Below are 19565 nucleotides of genomic sequence, written 5' to 3'. Positions count from 1 at the left end.
AGTTGAGCATCTCCACTAAACACCAATTGGTTCAAATGAATCCCATCAAGCTCATTCTACAAAATGAAAAACATTTGAACATGGTTTCTATATATGTCCGTATAGTAGCTTCCATGATGCATTCCTAAGAGTACATTTTTATTACAAAAGTAATACATAGAGTAGTTTTATCTGAGATAAAAAAAAAAAAGAGTAACACATAACAAGCCAATGAAGCGATAACAAAGAGACCATAAGGTTTAACATCCAATCTAATTAATTTTAGAACTTCTAAATAGGGGTGCGAAATCATTTTTCAGTTCGAAAGATGATTCTTCAAACACCATTTGGTTTTCAAAGGAAACAAAAACTGAATCGAATTAGACAAATAAAGTTCGATTCGGTTTGATTTTATCAAAATACAAGCAATCTTCCTTTTTAAATAATTTCTATAGGAAAATTAAAAAATTAAGTATGAAATATTAAAATTAGAAATCAAATGTAAATCAAATAATAATATATTATACATTTTTAACTGTTTGAATACATAAGAATATAATATATGATCTTTTTTAGAAAATTAAATTATATAGATAGTTTGGTTTTCTTCGTTTTATTAATTTTTCAAAAGTGGAAATCAAACCGAATTTTTGTAAAAAAAGTTATAACAAATGAACTGAATCGGTATTTTTCAGTTTGAAATGAATCGGTTTTTTTTATCAGTTCGATTCCGGGCACACCCTTATCTCTAAAAATATAGACAGGTCTACTTTAAAAGCACACTTAGTACAACGCACACAAACATATAAGCAATAGGGTCGTTGAGAGAACTTAAACAACTTCTAAAGGATGACAAGTGCTACCAAGGAACACAAGATCATTGCTTACAAAAAAACTAAAAATAAAGGAAAAATCTAAATAACAAGATAACTTGGGTCTCTTTTATGGGCGGGGCTCATACTGCTCGCACTCCTAGATTTTCCACATAAAACAACAATAGCCATATAGTATTCCAAAACAACGCAAAATCAATGAATCGATGTGAACGTTCCCGTAGGCAAAGAAGATAATAATAAGATGAATGTTCAGCTATTCTCCCGTATCATGCCTGTCTTGAGCGATTGATTAGGAGATGGTAAATAAAGTGTGCAAAAGCTTCTCACAGCTGGTTATCTTCTGCTACGAGCTCTCAATTCCGCAGAAGAAAGCTCAACAAAAGCATTCTCGAGTCCCCTGTTTCTGTGCAGGTTTAGGCCAACTATTCTTGATTTCATACTAAAGACGATTCCTACTATTCAGAAACATTTCGAGTTTTAGATACAGAAATGCAAAAGTTCTCTTCATAGGAGTTAAAACATGCATACCTGCAAACTTTATAAAAAAACAGATATACCTACTTTTAACTATGCAATTATATGGTATCAAGTAGTATAATTAAATGCTTTGATCAAATCTTAACTGCTAAAACAAATACTCAATGAAAGGTAAAGCATGCATGCAATGCAACTGCACCGGAAATATACAAACTTAATAAAATGCCAACTTTTTGCTTATTTCTAAAAGAATGCAATTCTGCGTTATTTCCAATCATTATGCATTTCAACGCTCTAAAATCATTCGAAAATGCAGATTCTTGTTGCACATTGAACCATTTCAAGTTATTTAAACAATAGATAAAACAACAGGCAATATGTTTTAAGCTGTTAGTGAGATACCGCTTTGGAAGAGCTATGTGCCCTCTTGACTCTTCCTTCTCCAATAGGTCAAGTTAGTTCAAGCCAAGAACCTCCCAGTTGGTCCTGTAGAAACTTGTGCAACATCCATAAATCTGCAGCTGCTTTTACACACTCAAATACAAAATTATATTTTCAAATTTGAATGAGACTGTTAATTTGTAAAAGTTAAAAAAAAAAAAAATTGCTTTATTAATACATTCACTTTTACTTTTTTAATAAACACAACAAATATTTTCAATTGAATTTTTCATATCTATCTATTCACCTTTTTCTTCATTTTAAAATGATAATACGAGCACTATCAAAGGAATCACAAGTTAGAATTAACTACATAATTCCCGCCAAATCGAAGTTGTTTTAGATTTTGATTGACTTTCTAATTACATTCATGAAAGAAAATTTGGACTCATAGGTTATATACATGTCTATAACAATTCACACTGCAAGGCAATCACGGTAATTCATTAATGCAATAAACAAAACTAAGACGAGAACTATAATTAAGTAAACTTCATATCAAGTACCTATATTTATACTTGATTTGAGGAGAATTAAGTGTATATAAAAACTTTGAAGGTTAATGACGCTGTTGGTCTATAGACATACATTGAAAAGTAGCAAAAACTTATACTGTAAACCAGTCACCTTATCTATTAAAATCAAATGATAGACAGATTCTATGACCCGAAATGACCCAAAAGAAATTCAGTATGTGTCAAGTAACTGATAAATTTTATGATTGTCTAAACATAATGCAAAAGAATTCTTATGGCATGAACAATTCATGATAAACGAAGAATTCCAAAAATAGGTTTTCAAAGGAAAAATCAAAGCTATCTTAGTTATTTTCAGTATCTTCACTCAACTCCAATCCATCTACTTCAGATGCGCCAGTAAATGAATTATGTCTCAACTTGGAAATAGATACATCAGAACCTGAATTCCTGCGTTCGTAATGAATTGATTGCAAGAAGTTGAAATACGCATACTTGATATCAAACTGCATGTCATACCCTGCCACGAACACCTACGCCTTAGCATCTAAAAATACATAAGACAGAACCAAAACGATTGCAGAAAATGTGTTATATCTTACAATAATTTATGGCAATAGTGCATCCATTGTCGTCTGAACTCTGTCGTACATGATGAAACCACATACTAGGCCTGGATAATTTTTCCAAATTAACCTCTGAATTTATTCAATAAAAAAAATAGTATGTAGATAAAATATAGTTACGCAAATTAGCCTCAAAATTCTAGCATTACTGTATCTGCTGTACAAATTTTCTAAGACAAGAAGCATTTCCTCTCGCCAAAGCCCTTGAATAAGTTTTGTTCTTTAAGAATGGTGTAAAACAATCTAACTTTTAGTAGTTTTCTACTTTTTGTGCCTATAATTAAGTTGAATTGAATTCGAAGGCAATTGGATTTAACAGGTGGAGAATTGAAAATGTAATCAAGTAATCATAAAGAGTACTCTTTTAATATATTGTAAGCATAGCATAACTTCCAAATTCTTTTTATTGCAAAACTGATGCGGGCAAGTCTTTTGCAATGGGATTCATCCAAAAAAGCCAAATCTTATCGATCTTTTTCATTTCTAACTCAACCTTCTAATTTTGTCAATCCTAACCTTGGATAATTGTATTTCAATTTTAGCCAAATGTGCTATTTGAGTGGATAGTACATGACTTTTGCCCATATGCTACTGAGGTGCTACTCGCTCAAATGATATATTCAACTATAATTGAAATGCAACTATTCAAATCGTGTTAAAATGAGGAAATGCAAAGGTTGGTTAGAATTCATAAAGGTCAATACGGTTTGGATTTTTTTGACTGATTAGGCCTTAAGGAAATGAAGACATTTATAGTACACGCTCTATGAATGCTTCAAAACAAGTTATTTATGAACACAGAAGAGTTCCTTACATTTAATTGTGTACCTAACATTTAGTAAACAATGCAGATTCCTAATATCAAAAACAAAATAATGTCAATGGAGAAGCAAGAATACATAGAAAAGAAAATGGAGCTTACAAGTAGAGGATTTGCCCAGCCTTAACCGTAATTTCAAATGGCTTAGGACCATTGAAATACAAAGGAAATTTAGCCATTTCACTCTCTTTTTCCTCAGGAGAAGGGTATGGATTGACACTACACCATGGCACATTCCTCACTGGTTCTTCCATTTCCAATCTAAATTCTCCATTTTCCTGAAAAGTCCATATGCAAAATTCAACTGTAATTACCCAACACTATAACTTTCAGTTTCATTCTCAAGTCTAAGACCTCCAACTTCCTAAAAATCTATATTGCTCAGAAACTTATAGACACTACATTGGCGTTTTATTCCCATTTCCATAAATCTTCTAAAACAACAAAACTTCATAGTTATAATCTATTCTTGTAAAAATATATTATTTCCGTTTCCAAGCAATATAGCAAAAAACCCATCAACAAAATTCAATTACAAATACCAAAAAAAGCAACAAATATCATGTCTTTTCATTCTCTAATATAAATTCCCCATTTTCTCTAAAGATCATATTGCAAAACTACATTCATAGTGATCAAAACACAATCCAAAAACATCAAAGATTATTCTTTAAAGAGTTATCTCCCTTTCCTATAAAACAAATAAACAAGAGGAATTTTTTTTTGTGAGAATGACTCGCTCTTCTAAGCCAAAAGCCAGGATCAGTGTCAAACCCCGGGATGTAGACCGCCCACAAGCCCACAAGCCCACATACTTGGCAAATCCAGGCTATAATAGCCAGCAACCCAGCCCAAACCACTCCATCTTTTAGAATGGGCGTAGCCGGGGTTAAAACCTGCGACCACGTCGTCCACATGGCTAAAGCTTAGACCATTGGATCAAACCCGTGCGGGCAACAAGAGGAATAATTACTATATACAATCTATGGAAAACAATGAGAAACATATAATCTATCTATAAAAGACGAAGAAAATACCTGAGAATAAGAGTATTGAGCAGCAGGATAATCCCTTACATACAATCTATGCACATCAGTAGGAGGAAGCAGCAAAAAATGCTTCTCCCCAGAAACAACAGCATACAAATTCTCATAATGATCCTTATGAAAAGAAGTCTCAGACAATTCATTACCAATCCACAAATTCACAGCCTCAGGCAAACCCCCAAAAGCCTCCGTAGCCCAACCAATATGCTCATCGCAATCACACCCCAAACCATCAGAATACTCAGTTCTAAAGCAGTCATTCTGCTGCTGCAAGTAAGCCACCGACTCACCAACTTCACTGTTGAGAACCCAGTCAAGAGCCAGCGGAAAAGGCAAGGTCTGGACATGGGCGGAGGCAAAAGAGAGGGAGTGAGGTGAAGTGGGGACGAGGGAGTCGGCGGCGCCGTGAGGGGTGAGGTGGAGGGAGACGGCGGAGGTTGAGAGGGAGGTTGTGAGGTAGGAGGGGTTTGGCCAGAGGGATAGAGCTGGCCAGTGGGAGATGGCGTTGGAGATTATGCATGGTTTGTTGGGTGAGACGTAGCTTCTGAGGAAGTGAAGTGGAGTTGGAGGGGAGTTTAAGTGGTCTATTGCTGTTGAGAAATTTAAGTCTCTTATTTCTTGCCATAAGCTTTCTATTTGGGTTTCTGTCATGCTGCTCGGTTTGTTTTCTTGATTCTCAAATCTCTATTTGTTTGTATGCAAGTCAGTCTTGGGTTTATGTCTTTGCCCCAACCCCAACTCTTCAACTTGTTGAATTGGCTATTAATCAACTATAGCATTCCGATTTCGCGGCCCTATCACAAAACCCCCTAAATTATATTTAATGGTCAACTAAACCATTTTCCCGTAAATTGATTAAAACTAGCATTTGTCCCGTGCGTTGCACGTTTTTTATTTAATTTTATTAATTTTTTAAACTGCTATCAAAATTTGTTAATCAATTTATTTTGTTTGTTATTAAATTATAAATTAAAATTCAAAAAACAAATACTGATATACTTCACAATGGATAATTAATATTATATTTATATTTTAAACTGTCAGCTGTTACCAAATTCAAAGAATATTGTTAAAATCAAAGTCGTAGTTCTAAGCTTTTAAAACTAACTAAAACTTTAAATTCGCCAATTTACCTTATCAATTAAAAACTATGTTATTGCAATTTTGTTTCAATAAAATGATATTGAAATTTTAAGAAAAAAATGGTATAAAATTAATTAAACAAGTCAATTAAATATTATTATACCAATTAAAAATGAATGTTGTAAAAAAAATGAGTATGATTATAATTTATTATTTTCTATATTCTGAATTTTAATCAGGTTTCCTTTGTCTAATACAAATAAAAAAGATTAGCTCAACAAACCAATACATGCATTAAATTTGACCAAATTTATAATAACAAATAAAATGAAATAATTTAACAATTTAGAAAATAGAAATGTTACTAAACTATATTAGAAACTAAGTAATATTTCAACTTCGTCGATTTTGCCAAACCAATAAAAACGATTTTTTTTTTCAATTTTAAAGAAAAAATGTTAGCAAATTTAAATAGAAAATCAATTGATGTATTAAATTCTTTAATATTACCATATAGATTAAACCGAAATATGGAGAAATTTAAAAGAATGATATTGCCAAATTATATTAATAAATCAATTTATTTTTACCACACCCATTTAGAAATAAAGATTGAAAAGAAGTATATATGAAATGATCGTGAGAGTGTCAACTATCAACTAAAAAAAATGTTGATCTTGCCATAAATTAGATTAGAAAATCAAATAATATTTCAATTTCACTGATTTTTCCATACCAATTAAAAAGAATTATGTTTAATTTTAAATAAAAATGTAGCCATATACCAAATATGAATAGAAAATCAACGATGTATTAAATTCTCCAATATTACCATATAATTTAAAAAGAAATATGAAAAAATTTAAAAAATAAATATTGCCAAATTAGATTAATAAATCAATTTATTCTTACCACGCTCATTTAGAAAAGAAGATTTAAAACAAAAATGTATGAGATAATTGTGAGAGTGTCAAATATTAACTAAAAAAATGTAGATCTTGCCATATTAGTTTAAAAAAAATGGTATATAAATGTCAAAAAAAACAAAAAACAAATATGAGAATGATTATGAAAGCGCTAGATACGAATAAAAAAGATAAATGAGAACGAAAAATTTAAAAATTTGAAGACAAAGATGGTGATAAAACCTGTTGATTTATTTTCTGTATTCAACAAATCTTTTTAATATCTGCATAAAAAATAATTAGTTAGGGCATAGTATTTGAATAATAGAACAAAGAAGAAGAAATTAGAACAACTAAAGAATTGTAAAGAAAAAAATCTAAAGAATAAGAGAAAGTATAAAAAACTTACCAATTGAATAAGAATAAAAGTATGAGTATATATAATGGTAATATAAGAGTATATCAAAAGATTTTTTTAATGATAATAAGTATATTAAATTTTGTAACTGTAGTATTAATTTTGATAATTGCTATTAGTTTTTTTTATCAAAGGCATACTTATTCTTAGGTTATTTATAATAACAAATAAAATGAAGTAATTTAACAATTTAGAAAATAAAAATGTTACTAAATTATATTAGAAACTAAGTAATATTTCAACTTCGCCGATTTTGCCAAACCAATAAAAACGAATTATTTTTTCAATTTTAAAGAAAAAATATTAGCAAATTTGAATAGAAAATCAATTGATGTATTAAATTCTTTAATATTATCATATAGATTAAACAGAAATATGGAGAAATTTAAAAGAATGATATTGCCAAATTATATTAATAAATCAATTTATTTTTACCACACCCATTTAGAAATAAAGATTGAAAAGAAGTATATATGAAATGATCGTGAGAGTGTCAACTATCAACTAAAAAAAATGTTGATCTTGCCATAAATTAGATTAGATAATCAAATAATATTTCAATTTCACTGATTTTGCCATACCAATTAAAAAGAATTATGTTTAATTTTAAAGAAAAATGTAGCCATATACCAAATATGAATAGAAAATCAACGATGTATTAAATTCTCCAATATTACCATATAATTTAAAAAGAAATATGGAGAAATTTAAAAAACAAATATTGCCAAATTAGATTAGTAAATCAATTTATTCTTACCACACTCATTTAGAAAAGAAGATTTAAAACAAAAATGTATGAGATGATTGTGAGAGTGTCAAATATTAACTAAAAAATGTAGATCTTGCCATATTAATTTAAAAAAAATGGTATATAAATGTCAAAAAAAACAAAAAATAAATATGAGAATGATTATGAAAGTGCTAGATACGAATAAAAAAAATGAGAACAAAGAATTTAAAAATTTGAAGACAAAGATGGTGATAAAACCTGTTGATTTATTTTATGTATTCAGATCTTTTTAATATCTGCATAAAAAATAATTAGTTAGGGCATAGTATTTGAATTATAGAACAAAGAAGAAGAAATTAGAACAACTAAAGAATCGTAAAGAAAAAAATCTAATGAATAAGAGAAAGTATAAAAAACTTATCAATTGAATAAGAATAAAAGTATGAGTATATATAATGATAATATAAAAGTATATCAAAAGATTTTTTTTAATGATAATGAGAATATTAAATTTTGTAACTGTAGTATTAATTTTGATAATTACTATTAGGTTTTTTTTTATCAAAGGCATACTTATTCTTAGGTTATTTGACCAAAGTTTATGAGCTATACAATTTATTGACCTTTTAAATTTTTTCGTTAAAAATCATAGGTCACTGAGAAATTATTCATACTTTTATTAGCAATTTAATACATTTATTACTACCTTAGTAATTAACCTATTATAGTTAGTAAATATTTTAAATATGACAGATATTTTTTCAAAGCAATTAAAATAATATATTTTTTAAACAAATAAGAGTATGCCAAGTGGCAATTTCTCAAACCATGGAAAAAAACGTCCTACTTTATATATATATATAGTAGATACCCCTAACATTGATAAGAAAAACATCAAACTAACTCAATCTAACTAACCAAACCTAAAGTCACCCATCTAACCAAATTAAATATGATTCATCTAATCAAATCAAACCTAAATCACTAAACCATCCAACTAAATCAAACTACTCAATCAGAAACAGCCACCCACCGCCGTCACCTTTTTTCGGTCACTGCCATCCACCGCCGGAAAAATATTCGTCCAAAAATTAAATAAATAATTAAAATATTTTTTTTGTATCTTACATAATTATTTATATTTCAAAATATTTTTTTTCAAACGAAGTTCGTTTTCAGGCGAACCTCACCTGAAACCGATGAACAGACCCAATTTGGGTATGTTCTGTTTTCAGGCGAGGTTCGCCTGAAAACAAATCTTGCCTGAGAACCCGTTCATCTTATCAAATGCAAAAAAAATCGGTTTTCAGGTGAGGTTCGCCTGCAAACAAATCTCGCCTGAGAAGACGAACAGGTTGACCCGTTCGTCTTATCAAATGCAAAAAAAAATTAATTTTAAATATTTATTTAATTTTTGATCGGAATTTTTTTTCCGGCGATGGATGGTTGGCGGTGGCCGGAAAAAGTTGGTGGCGGTGCGACGGTGGTTCCGGTTTAGTGGTTTGATTTAATTGGATGGATTGGGGATTTAAGTTTGAATTGATTGGATGGATGAGTTATGTTTGATTTGTTTGGATGGATGATTTTAGATTTGGTTATATTGAGTTGGTTTGATTTTTTTTATTGATTTTAGGAGTATTTTGGTTATTTTTTGAAAAAACAAAAGTGGTTTGAGACGGTTTTGAGACAAAAAATATTTAGTTGACTATTAGGTAAAGTTTAAGAGAATTAAAATCCAATTTTAAAATTCAAGGGGTTATGTGATAGGGAGTTCTAATTTGAAGTGTAATAGTTGATTAATAGCCATAATAGTAATAATTTGTTTTGATCTCTTGCGAGTTGCAGTTTACAAAATTGCACGTTGGTTATGCCACGTCATGATCGAATTTTCAAGAACAATTTGAGCAAATGCACATTTTCCCTAAAAATTCAGTTACATTTGTACAGAATCAGGGACAACAGCCACATTTAAAAAACAAAAATACACTCGATCGAGATTCCAATTTAATTATAACTAAATCAGATTAATATTTTAAAATTTAGTTCTTTTTTTAAAGTTAGAACAGAAAAACTATAAAGGTTCGACCTTAGGCCATATTTGTACTATCCATGAGTTGCATAAAATTGAACAATTTTTTTAAAAAGCAAATTATTGACTGAATTGAATGATATAGATACCGCTGAAATATATCAAAACAATTAGAAGAAATAAAGTAATTAACGAACTACTTTAAATTTCCGTAAACACTTTATATTAAATCATAACATTACAATCTACGAATCTCTAATCTTTGGCTGAGAATCAACTGATCAACCTTCTCAGTTTCACTTTCTACTTCTGCCGAAAACAAAGCGCCAAAACAAGAATTCTCCCGACGCAAAAACATTTTTCCCTTCTACTTTCACCCCTTTAAAATACATGCCATTCCTATCAGTGATACCTCATTGTGTACAATCAAAATAGACTTATATATCAATTTTCCACTCAACTTGCAAGTTCTGGTAAATTAGAACAATATTTTTGTTGATAAAATTTGGCCAGAAACTTATCTATTATTATCAATTTGGTAAGAAATCTAATTCATGCGCAGAACAAGCGTGGTTTAGGATTGTAAATTGATAATAATTAACTAGTTTCTGGCGAATTTGATAACAAAGTAATCTTTGTTCTAATTGACCAATACGTGGAAGTTTAGAGGACAAATTAATATTTAAGTCAATCAAAATAACAGCCAAGTCTCTACAAGACTAAACGAAAAGAAAAATAATTTCCATCAGTTTAACCCAGCGAGTGGATAAACAACAATGGAACAATCAAAACTGCCTGCTATTGGCAACTAACCTGCCGAGGAGGATATCGTAAACTGCTGGTATCTACTTATGACTTGAACAACAACAGAACTCTCAACTATGAATCAGATCTCGTCGTAAACATTTTCATCTTGTATAGGTAATGATGAGTTGCTCAAGGCAACAGAGGATGCATTTACAGTTCCGTCTGCCATCATGGACCGAACTTTCTGCAACGCAAACATAATATGCATTATAATAAGAATTTGAAATCAACAAACACATAAATAAATAACAACAAAAGATGGCACAGCAACATACTTCAGGATTGAGGTGTGCAAAGTTCAGTTTCGTTCAGTTAAAGCCAAATCATTCCAATATTGACAGAACAAAAACCAAGCCACACCATATATTTATTTTAAATATTGGTTTGGTTCACCAAAATTTATAATTTTCTTCAGTTTGTTTCGGTTAATATAGATTTAGTCTAAATTATATATGGTAACTAAATTAATAAATATAAATTTCTAAACATATGTATTAATTTAGGATCTTCCTATGGTTACTTTGTTTTTTTTACAAAGTAAACATTACTTTCTTCACTCACCGTTTGATGAATTTTCATCACTTTCATCCAATGGATAAATGAACAAAATACGCTAAAAACAAAGTAAACGTAGAATTTCCCATTAATTAATATATATAATACTGTTGGATGAATTTTCATCACTTTCATCCAATGATTAAATGAACAAAGTAACGGTAGAATTTCCCATTAATTTATATTTATATGTGCGTGTATATATGTATATATACACACACACAACAAATATATACATGTGTTGATCAAAACAATGTTTTGAAGGTCGGTTTTTTGGTTAACTAATGGTAGAAATCAAACAAAAAACAAAAACCAACTCTCTACTCATTCACATCCAACCAATCTCTCGTTCAATCGAACCAGAATAAACTTTGATTTGGTCTTGTTAAAAAAAAAGGGTTTAATTTGGTTTTTGTTCATCCCTCTAATTTAGGAGGCTTAAGAAACAATGCATACAAGTAGTAAGCAACCAACCTTCTCTATTTCTTCATAAAGGTGAGGATTGTCTCTCAAGTACTGTAATGCTTTGTCTCTTCCTTGTCCCAATCTTCACAAAACATAAATGATAAGTAAAAACTCAATTAGCCATTATACTCAGACAGTACAAAATTGTTATATATGCTACTTCCAATCCAAGGAAATATTATGGGTCCGTTAAAATCTTAGAGCAGCCTAAACACACGATATTTTATCAGAAATCATCAGGAATAGAAGAATCATGAAGATCAATTACATGCAGTTAGGGTGAGGAACCCATGCTTCCACTCACCCTGCAATTAATGCTCTATCAAAAAATATGGTTTTATCGTCTATGCTGCAATACTCTTGTAATCCTAAGGTTAAGTAGTATTTGATGTCTTTTTTTATCCAACCTCACCCTCTCATATAGACACTGAACTGAGCATGGGTGTGCAAAAATCTAATCAAACAGAATAACCGAACCGACAATTGCGATTTGGTTTGACATTATAAAAAAAAGTCAGTTTTTTGGTTTGGTTTGTTTTGAAAGTAAAAAAATTTCAGTTCAGTTTTGGTACAAACCGAACAGACTGAATCAGTTCGTCTTAAATTAATTAAACTGTTGTAAATTCAATTTGGTTCAATTTTGAAAAGAGTTCAATTTTCAATTCAGTTCGGTTCGAAATGCACATCCCTAGAACTAAGCATTCAAGTTGAATAACCAAGGGCTGCACTCCAAGAAATACATTATTTTATCTCTTAGCCATCAACTTTAAAGCTTAGTTTATAATATGAAATGCCAATGACCAGACACCAATTATTAGGGCATTTGAAGTAAGCAAATAACCACAAACTTTTGAAAAATAAGCACAATTATAGATGAGAGCAAAGAGTATTAACACGGATTTTTTTCTGACAAATGCACAAGATGTATACTGCACTTCTATCTTCAACTCAATGATATCTTAAAATTAATTCCATCCAAAATCATACGGTGTTGAATTGAAATAGAATTGACAATAACAATTATACAAGTAGTTGGAAAAAAAATGAATTTTCCATCTAAAGCAATTTTTTTCCCAATAGTAGCTATACCACAAAAACTGTTGCCTTATATATATGTAAGCATAGTATCTTATTAGCTTCTGTGAACCGAAATTTATTCTTTCATCAAAATCAAATCAAATCAAACCGAATGTATATACTCCCTCCGTCCAAATAGAATTGTCAACTTTTTCATTATCACACAGTTTAAGAAAACACAATTATTATTATGAATTTCTACAATTTTTTTTTTACTTTTCTTACTATACCCTTATTTAATATAGTCACTAATTCTCATTTTCTTATATATTTCAATAGATAAGGTAGCACGGACAATTCATTCAATCGACGTTCCCCGTTTCGGAAACGTTTCGGACACGAAACTTCATTTTATACATAGGAAACTTTAAAATTATACCGTTTCGCCGTGTCCAAGTGTCCCGTTTCCCCGTATCCGTGTCCGTGTCCGTGCTACTTAGGATAGCAATATATATTAGTGCATTAGTGGATTTGAAATAAAGGCAATACAGAAAAATTAATTTTAAAAATAGTTGCTTACTAGAAATGGGCAAAAGTTTTGGGGTAAAAAAAATAGAGAAAGTGGACAACTCTATTGGGACAGAGAGAGTAAATTAAATTTTTTTCAGGTGGAACAAAATCAAACTAGTCGGTTCAATTGATTTTTTCGGTTTAGTTTGATTTGTACCAAAACTTAACTGCAATTGTTTTACTTCCAAAACCAAACCAAATCAAAAAACCAATGTTTTTTTTTAAATTTCGGTTTTCGCACACCCCTACATATCGATGTTAACATTGACTTTTTGTTATAGTTAGTGGCCCATTAACATGGACCACATGGCCTTATTTGAGTTGCAATCACCAAGTAAGAAATTAGACCAGAAGGATGAAAAAGATACAAAAGGACAATAAAATTAAGAGGAAGTGCAAAGAAGCGCAAAGAAGAGAGGAAATTAATTTGGAAGTACCAGAGTAGTGGAAAAACAAATGTATCAAATCCATTATTTTATTTTTAAACATTTATGCCCAAAAAATCAAGTACGTGAAGGACAAACAAATAGGGATTAAAACTAAAATAAGGTCACAAACCAAAAGAAAGATATGAAGTCCAACCTGTGGTCTCCATAACTATACCAAGAACCCTTCTTTATCACAACATCCATCATTTCAGCGCAATCCAAAACGCAACCCTACAGAAGTGCTTATTAAATCAAAGTTGAATTTTAAAACAGCTTGCACTATCAGAGGAAAGACCACTATTATATTAAAACACTGACCAGTTGGCCCACTCCCTCTCCAAATATAATTTCGAACTCAGCTTGCTTGTACGGCCGTGATACCTATCACAAAATTCACAAAGCAACAGAGTATAAAAAGGAGACAGGTCAAGAAGTTGGTAGTCATTTGCAATAGAAGATAATCATTAATCACTAACACTTGGATAGTCAATATCACATCTTTCTACTTTCCTCAAATACTAAAAAATTCATCTGAAGCAGTTGTGCACAAATTATAAATAGTTGTAGCATATGATATGAAGTATACTCTTACAAATTTATAAAAATCACACTAAATCTATATAAAATGTCATTGAAGTGTGGCTGTCAAATTATATTCTTACATACCTTACTCTTCTGCACTCTCACACGAACTCGAACCCCTATATCTTCATCTCCTTTAACCTAAAATGATGCAAAACTACACTGTGATAATCCAAAAAACCTTAAATTTGATGAAATATACATCACAACAACAAACTATTAGCTCTCATGCTCCTTGAGGGGAATGAAACAAAATAATTTATGCAGCTCACCGTGGTCATTTAGAATTAAGAAGCAGCTATTAATCTATTATACTTACAGACTTTATCTTCCCCGTAGACCGTATTTCTAGACGAACTGAGGCAAAGAATTTCAAAGCAATTCCTCCACTTGTTACTTCTGGATTGCCATAATATACACCAATCTAACAAATGTAAAAGGATAAGGATACTGGATGGAGAACTGAAAAACATTGACATAAAACTTAAGGATTTGCAAAGTGATGGTAAAATTGATTTAATCTTTTTGAAAAAAATAATTTATTTAATCTGGTCATGAAGACGGTATCAGTTCTCTGAATTATGCGCTCATTTGTATGTACCCTACCAATGAGAATGCTAAACCCAACAAAAAATGTCACCTTGTATCTTATTTGATTAAGGAAAATGAGAGTACAACCAGCCTTTGAAGCATTTCCTGACATTTTACGAAGTGCTTGGCTCATAAGGCGTGCTTGCAAACCCATTTGCTGCATCCCTATCTCTCCCTATTTATCAAGAACACAAAAGATTCAGATATTGGTAAGAATATCACCTTTATACAAAACACTAGTACATATTGAAGGATGACAGCAGACCTCAATCTCGGCTCGTGGAGTGAGAGCAGATACAGAATCAACACATATCAGATCTACAGCACCAGATCTGCACATACGATCTGCAACTGAAATACGGAAATGCTGTTAGACCCCATATACTGAGAACTGCAAATTTGACCAGCAACAAATCGAATCTGCATTCCATGTGATTATGGTCATCAAGCAAATATTTGTGAAGCATAAGGGAATTAATGCCATGGCAAAGAATCCTATATTACTTTCAAGTGCCATCTCGCCATTATCAGGTTGGCAGACGATCAAGTTTTCTACATCTACCCCCAATGCTTTTGAATATGCTGGATCGAAAGCATGCTCTGCATCAACAAGCATTGCGTTCCCACCAAGCTTCTGTTAATTTTGCATATAAATTGCACCTTGGTCCGTAAGAAACAGAATAATCTATTACAGTTATCTTTTAATATGCAAAAACAAAAAATGAAACCTGAATTTCTGCAATGGCATGGAGGGCCAAAGTGGTCTTCCCACTGCTTTCTGGTCCATATATCTGAAAGAAAAATGGTTATTGACACTAGAAACTAACTTGGTCAGCAGTTAAAAGCAAAATCATTCTGTTATATACAAAAGTCACCATTCTAACATTAGTCCAATCAATTTAAAGTACGAAATTAAGATATTAGGCAGAGAGGCACAATATAAGAAATTCAGGTAAAAGGATTTTAGTTTTACAGTAGCATCATAGGAAATCATAAACTACAAATATTACCCTCTATATTTAGATCTTTCCTAGGACAATAAATATACTTGAGAAGCTTTGCTCCTCCATGCAAAACCTTTCCTCTGCCAGGAGAAATTAGGGAATAATCATTACTCTGAAAAATATGAGGCACAAACTCAACAATTCCCAACCCATGTTCCTTCTGTTATTCTTTATCACTTAAGTTCTCTTGTTAATATCAAAGCACCTTTTGTTGTAACCCAATAAAAAAGGCATGTGTAAATTAATATAAGTATTAGAAATCAAAACTACACGAGGGTGGTAAAACAGTTGGACAACCAGTAATAGTCTTTTGGCCTAGAAAAAGCTTTAGCAAGGGGGAACGCCTATGATGCTACGACAGAGCCTTTTTCAGGCTGTTCTTTAGATACGCATAATATTGCTTACTCACTGTGCAAAACAGCCACCAGCAGATTCTAAATCAACCATCAAACTCTCAGATGAGACACAATCAGCTTGCCTCTCGGAAAAGACAAAATATTTCTCATGTCATGATGATGCAAATGACTATTAAATGTTGAATGAAGATAATAAATATAAAGACATATAATATGGTTCATACCTCGACAATTCTTCCTCTTGGAAGGCCACCACCTAAAGCAAAATCTAGAGTCAAACATCCACTAGGGAAAGTCTCACTGCAAAAAGATGTCAAATGTTATGATCTAACCACAAGTCTAGGCGGTATGTTAAATAGTGAGTATTTTTTCAGAAACTCCAAGTACTCCACAGATACATGGTGGAAATATATATATGTTAACCAAGAGAGAGAAGATAATGGAGCCTTATGACAAGCACAAGCTGAATACTTACACTAGCGCGCCGCCAGCACTGCCCAATCTGGTAACACTTCCATTTCCAAATGAATTATTTATGTCATTCATTGCTGCTTCCAGTGCTTTTTGCTGGGGAAGAAAAACATATGTTGACAAACAAATATAGTATTAATAACTGTAGACATATCAGTTAACTTGGTTGATCAAGCACATTATCAAGCATCAAACGTAGAAGGTTCAAGATTGAATTCAATCTTAGTGCAACTGCTGCCAGAATAAACAGATTTTGGAGATAATTAAAAGTAAAATATATTAAATTCAAGAAAATTCTTGTAGACAGTCCTTGTGGCTCAAATGGCTTTTGTTCCACATCCTTTTTGGAGAATTAAACAGTTGGCACTAAAACTCAAGAACCATTAAGACTTCTCAGTTTGATGACAGGTCATAGAGATCAGCTGAAAAAATTCCTCAATTGAACACTATCAAATTGTAAGTCTCCTTTCATAATGAACAAAGAAATGTTTCTAATATAGTAGACAAAACAATCATTTAAATTCATATTTTTATCAAGCCTACCTATCCTGTGTCGCATTAGTTTTACATGTTCCCTTTTTCTTTAACACATCTTTTCTCAGATAAATCTTAGAATTAAAGTTGCAATCTTCTGCCAAGTATCAAATATTGAAGTCCCCATTTAAATCAGGAAAGCCAAAACCTATCGGGTAGCATAGTTATAGCATTTATCTAAATCACACCACACCAAATAGGAAATATTCTATCATAAGTATAATGTGATCATGCAAATAACCAAAGAATTAACATTGTGGGTGTTGAAAATTGAAACCGTGTTCATGTAATTTCTACACCAATTATGAGCTTCTTATTTTGATCTAAAAATGAACAAATGTTCATAGTAACAAAGTACAAACTTTAGCGCCTCTCTAGATTCAATCAAAGGAAGATAGAAAAAAAAGAGTACTGAGGAGAGATCAGGAATGAGGTGACCTTGGGGATCTGGAAAGATCTGCGGATGCAGAGAAGAGATTCTCCCTCTCGAAGTTGGGGAAAGTTACAAGGGTTTAGGGGCAGCTAAGAATGTGTTCGTGAAACAAAGCAAGATGAATAGCTAATTCATCATCTTTTAAACAATCAAAACCACAAACCCAATGATCCAATTGTACTTTCATACCCTACTCTTTAAGTTGCTTTAGGTCTTCCAAATGCTATATAAAAGGCCAAAAAAGTTAGGATTTCGTAGCTCTATTACTAAATTTGTATAGACCAAACCTAACAAGAGCCCCAAATTTACACACACAACATACCATGATTTGCGATCCTTACTCTAATGATTATCAATCACTGAAGTTGCAATAACACGAACCATTCTGCTCCAATCGGAACACAAGTATAACTAAGCATAAAAGCTCATTTTAGCTTCAAAGGAAATGGATTCTTTAATATTAAGTTAAGCTACAAAATGCCAAACAATTAATTCCCAATAAATAAATATATGTACTCTACTCTTCAGTTTATCAATTAATCCTCCAAATGCAAAATCCAAACATCAAAGCAGAAAACACAAAATTACAATAATCAGGAGTCAGGGCGGACCTAGGAGGTTATGGTGGGCAGTTGCTTAACTGAAAATTCATAGCATTGTCCACCTCAAAATTTTTATTTTATCAATTTTGTCCGTCTTACAAACTTTCACTACAATCTTACCCACTTTATACACAATTTCTGGCTCCGCCGCTAAGTACAGCAAAGAATAATAATAAAAAAGTAAATAAAAGAGTTAAATACCCGGTCGAGAAAGCGGGCGTCGAAGTCCGGAGAGACGGAACCATTATTGAGTTTGGGTTCAAATTGACAGCGAATTTTGTGAGATTTTTGTTTAGAAGCGGTAACTTTTGAGACTTTGAAATTGAAAGGAAGTTCAAAAGAAGAGTTGTAATGGAAAGGAGAAGGTAATTGGAGAAATGGGTAAGCCTTGCATTTCGGCTTTAAAGGGAACAGAAGAGAAGAATCCATTTTGGAAGAAGAAGAAGAAGAAGAAGAAGAAGAGTGTTAAATTGGAGACATGCAGCCGATGGGGAAAATCGCGGGTTTTCTTTCCAACCAAAACTTATTACATTTCCAATTTTGTCCTAGTCTAGCCATTATAAAGGATAAAAAACAACCCCTGAACTTGGTACGAAGTAGTAAATAAGACCAAATTCGCGAAATCGGATCAGGTCACTCCATAACTTGGCAAAACCGTATCAAAAGGCTCCCACCTCCTCTGTTTGTGCAAAACGCCCTTTTAGATGAGTCATTGATTTTTGTGCCAAACAGTTTTGATTTTAAGCGGAAATCTTTAGACACGTGGAGACTTACTTCTCAACTAACTCAAAACTTAAAACATTAACCTAAAAAATCAAAAAAAGTAACTATTTCATTCTTTCCTTGATCATAATAAAAATTAAACTCTCTCTTCGAGGTTAAAATTGGAGGAAATCTTGTTACCTCTAAATTCGATCGAATCAAGCACAAATTGGAACAGCCGACGGTTGTAGAGTGACAATAACAGTAGAACGAAGAGAAATCTTGCATTTATGGGATGATTTGAAGGCCTAGTGAACCATGTCTGAACAAAAAAAAAAGATTAATATTTGCTAACTGTATTTCTTTTTAAAGGTTGAAAATGCTTATTGATTTTGTAATGTGGTTAGATTGTTGAATGTTATTAAGATGTCTTTTTATATAAAATACTGTTTTTTTCTTATCCATTTATTTTTATACGGTCTTGTCTAAATCTATACATTCTCTACGATTTTCTCTTACAAATATAACATAGGTTTTTTAATTAATTTCTTTTGGCCTAATTAAGAAAAAAAATTTCCATTT

At 31.5% G+C, this 19565-nt stretch overlaps 2 protein-coding genes across 5 annotated transcripts; both read right to left on the bottom strand.

Moving 5' to 3' along the window:
- Positions 1-762: 762 nt before the first annotated feature.
- Positions 763-5428, bottom strand: LOC126670750 (lysine-specific demethylase JMJ32). 2 transcript variants are annotated; one of them, XM_050364570.2, is made up of 5 exons: positions 4693-5428; positions 3758-3933; positions 2812-2882; positions 1695-2729; positions 763-1270 (listed from the first exon to the last, which is right to left on the bottom strand). In XM_050364570.2, the coding sequence occupies exons 1-4, from the start codon at positions 5350-5352 to the stop codon at positions 2554-2556; spliced, it is 1083 nt and encodes a 360-aa protein (XP_050220527.1). In that variant the 5' UTR covers positions 5353-5428; the 3' UTR covers positions 763-1270; positions 1695-2553. The 2 variants fall into 2 exon arrangements, with proteins under 2 accessions (XP_050220527.1, XP_050220526.1); XM_050364569.2 differs by having other exon boundaries at positions 763-1267.
- A 4635-nt stretch (positions 5429-10063) lies between these two features.
- On the bottom strand, positions 10064-18808 carry LOC126670177 (DNA repair protein recA homolog 1, chloroplastic). Of its 3 annotated transcripts, none has more exons than XR_007638678.2 (14): positions 18483-18808; positions 16717-16808; positions 16466-16541; positions 15610-15672; positions 15386-15515; positions 15147-15232; positions 14931-15056; positions 14610-14714; positions 14375-14431; positions 14027-14089; positions 13863-13939; positions 11703-11775; positions 10680-10857; positions 10064-10585 (listed from the first exon to the last, which is right to left on the bottom strand). XR_007638678.2 is itself a non-coding variant. In XM_050363843.2 (13 exons), the coding sequence occupies exons 1-13, from the start codon at positions 18708-18710 to the stop codon at positions 10753-10755; spliced, it is 1281 nt and encodes a 426-aa protein (XP_050219800.1). In that variant the 5' UTR covers positions 18711-18808; the 3' UTR covers positions 10592-10752. The 3 variants fall into 3 exon arrangements, 1 of the variants encoding a protein (XP_050219800.1); XR_007638679.2 differs by having other exon boundaries at positions 10064-10245; XM_050363843.2 differs by lacking the exon at positions 10064-10585 and having other exon boundaries at positions 10592-10857.
- Between the last annotated feature and the right edge of the window lie 757 nt (positions 18809-19565).

This window comes from Mercurialis annua, linkage group LG2, assembly GCF_937616625.2.
Source record: "Mercurialis annua linkage group LG2, ddMerAnnu1.2, whole genome shotgun sequence".
Classification (NCBI taxonomy): domain Eukaryota; kingdom Viridiplantae; phylum Streptophyta; class Magnoliopsida; order Malpighiales; family Euphorbiaceae; genus Mercurialis; species Mercurialis annua.
This window is presented reverse-complemented; position numbering and strand designations above follow the sequence as displayed.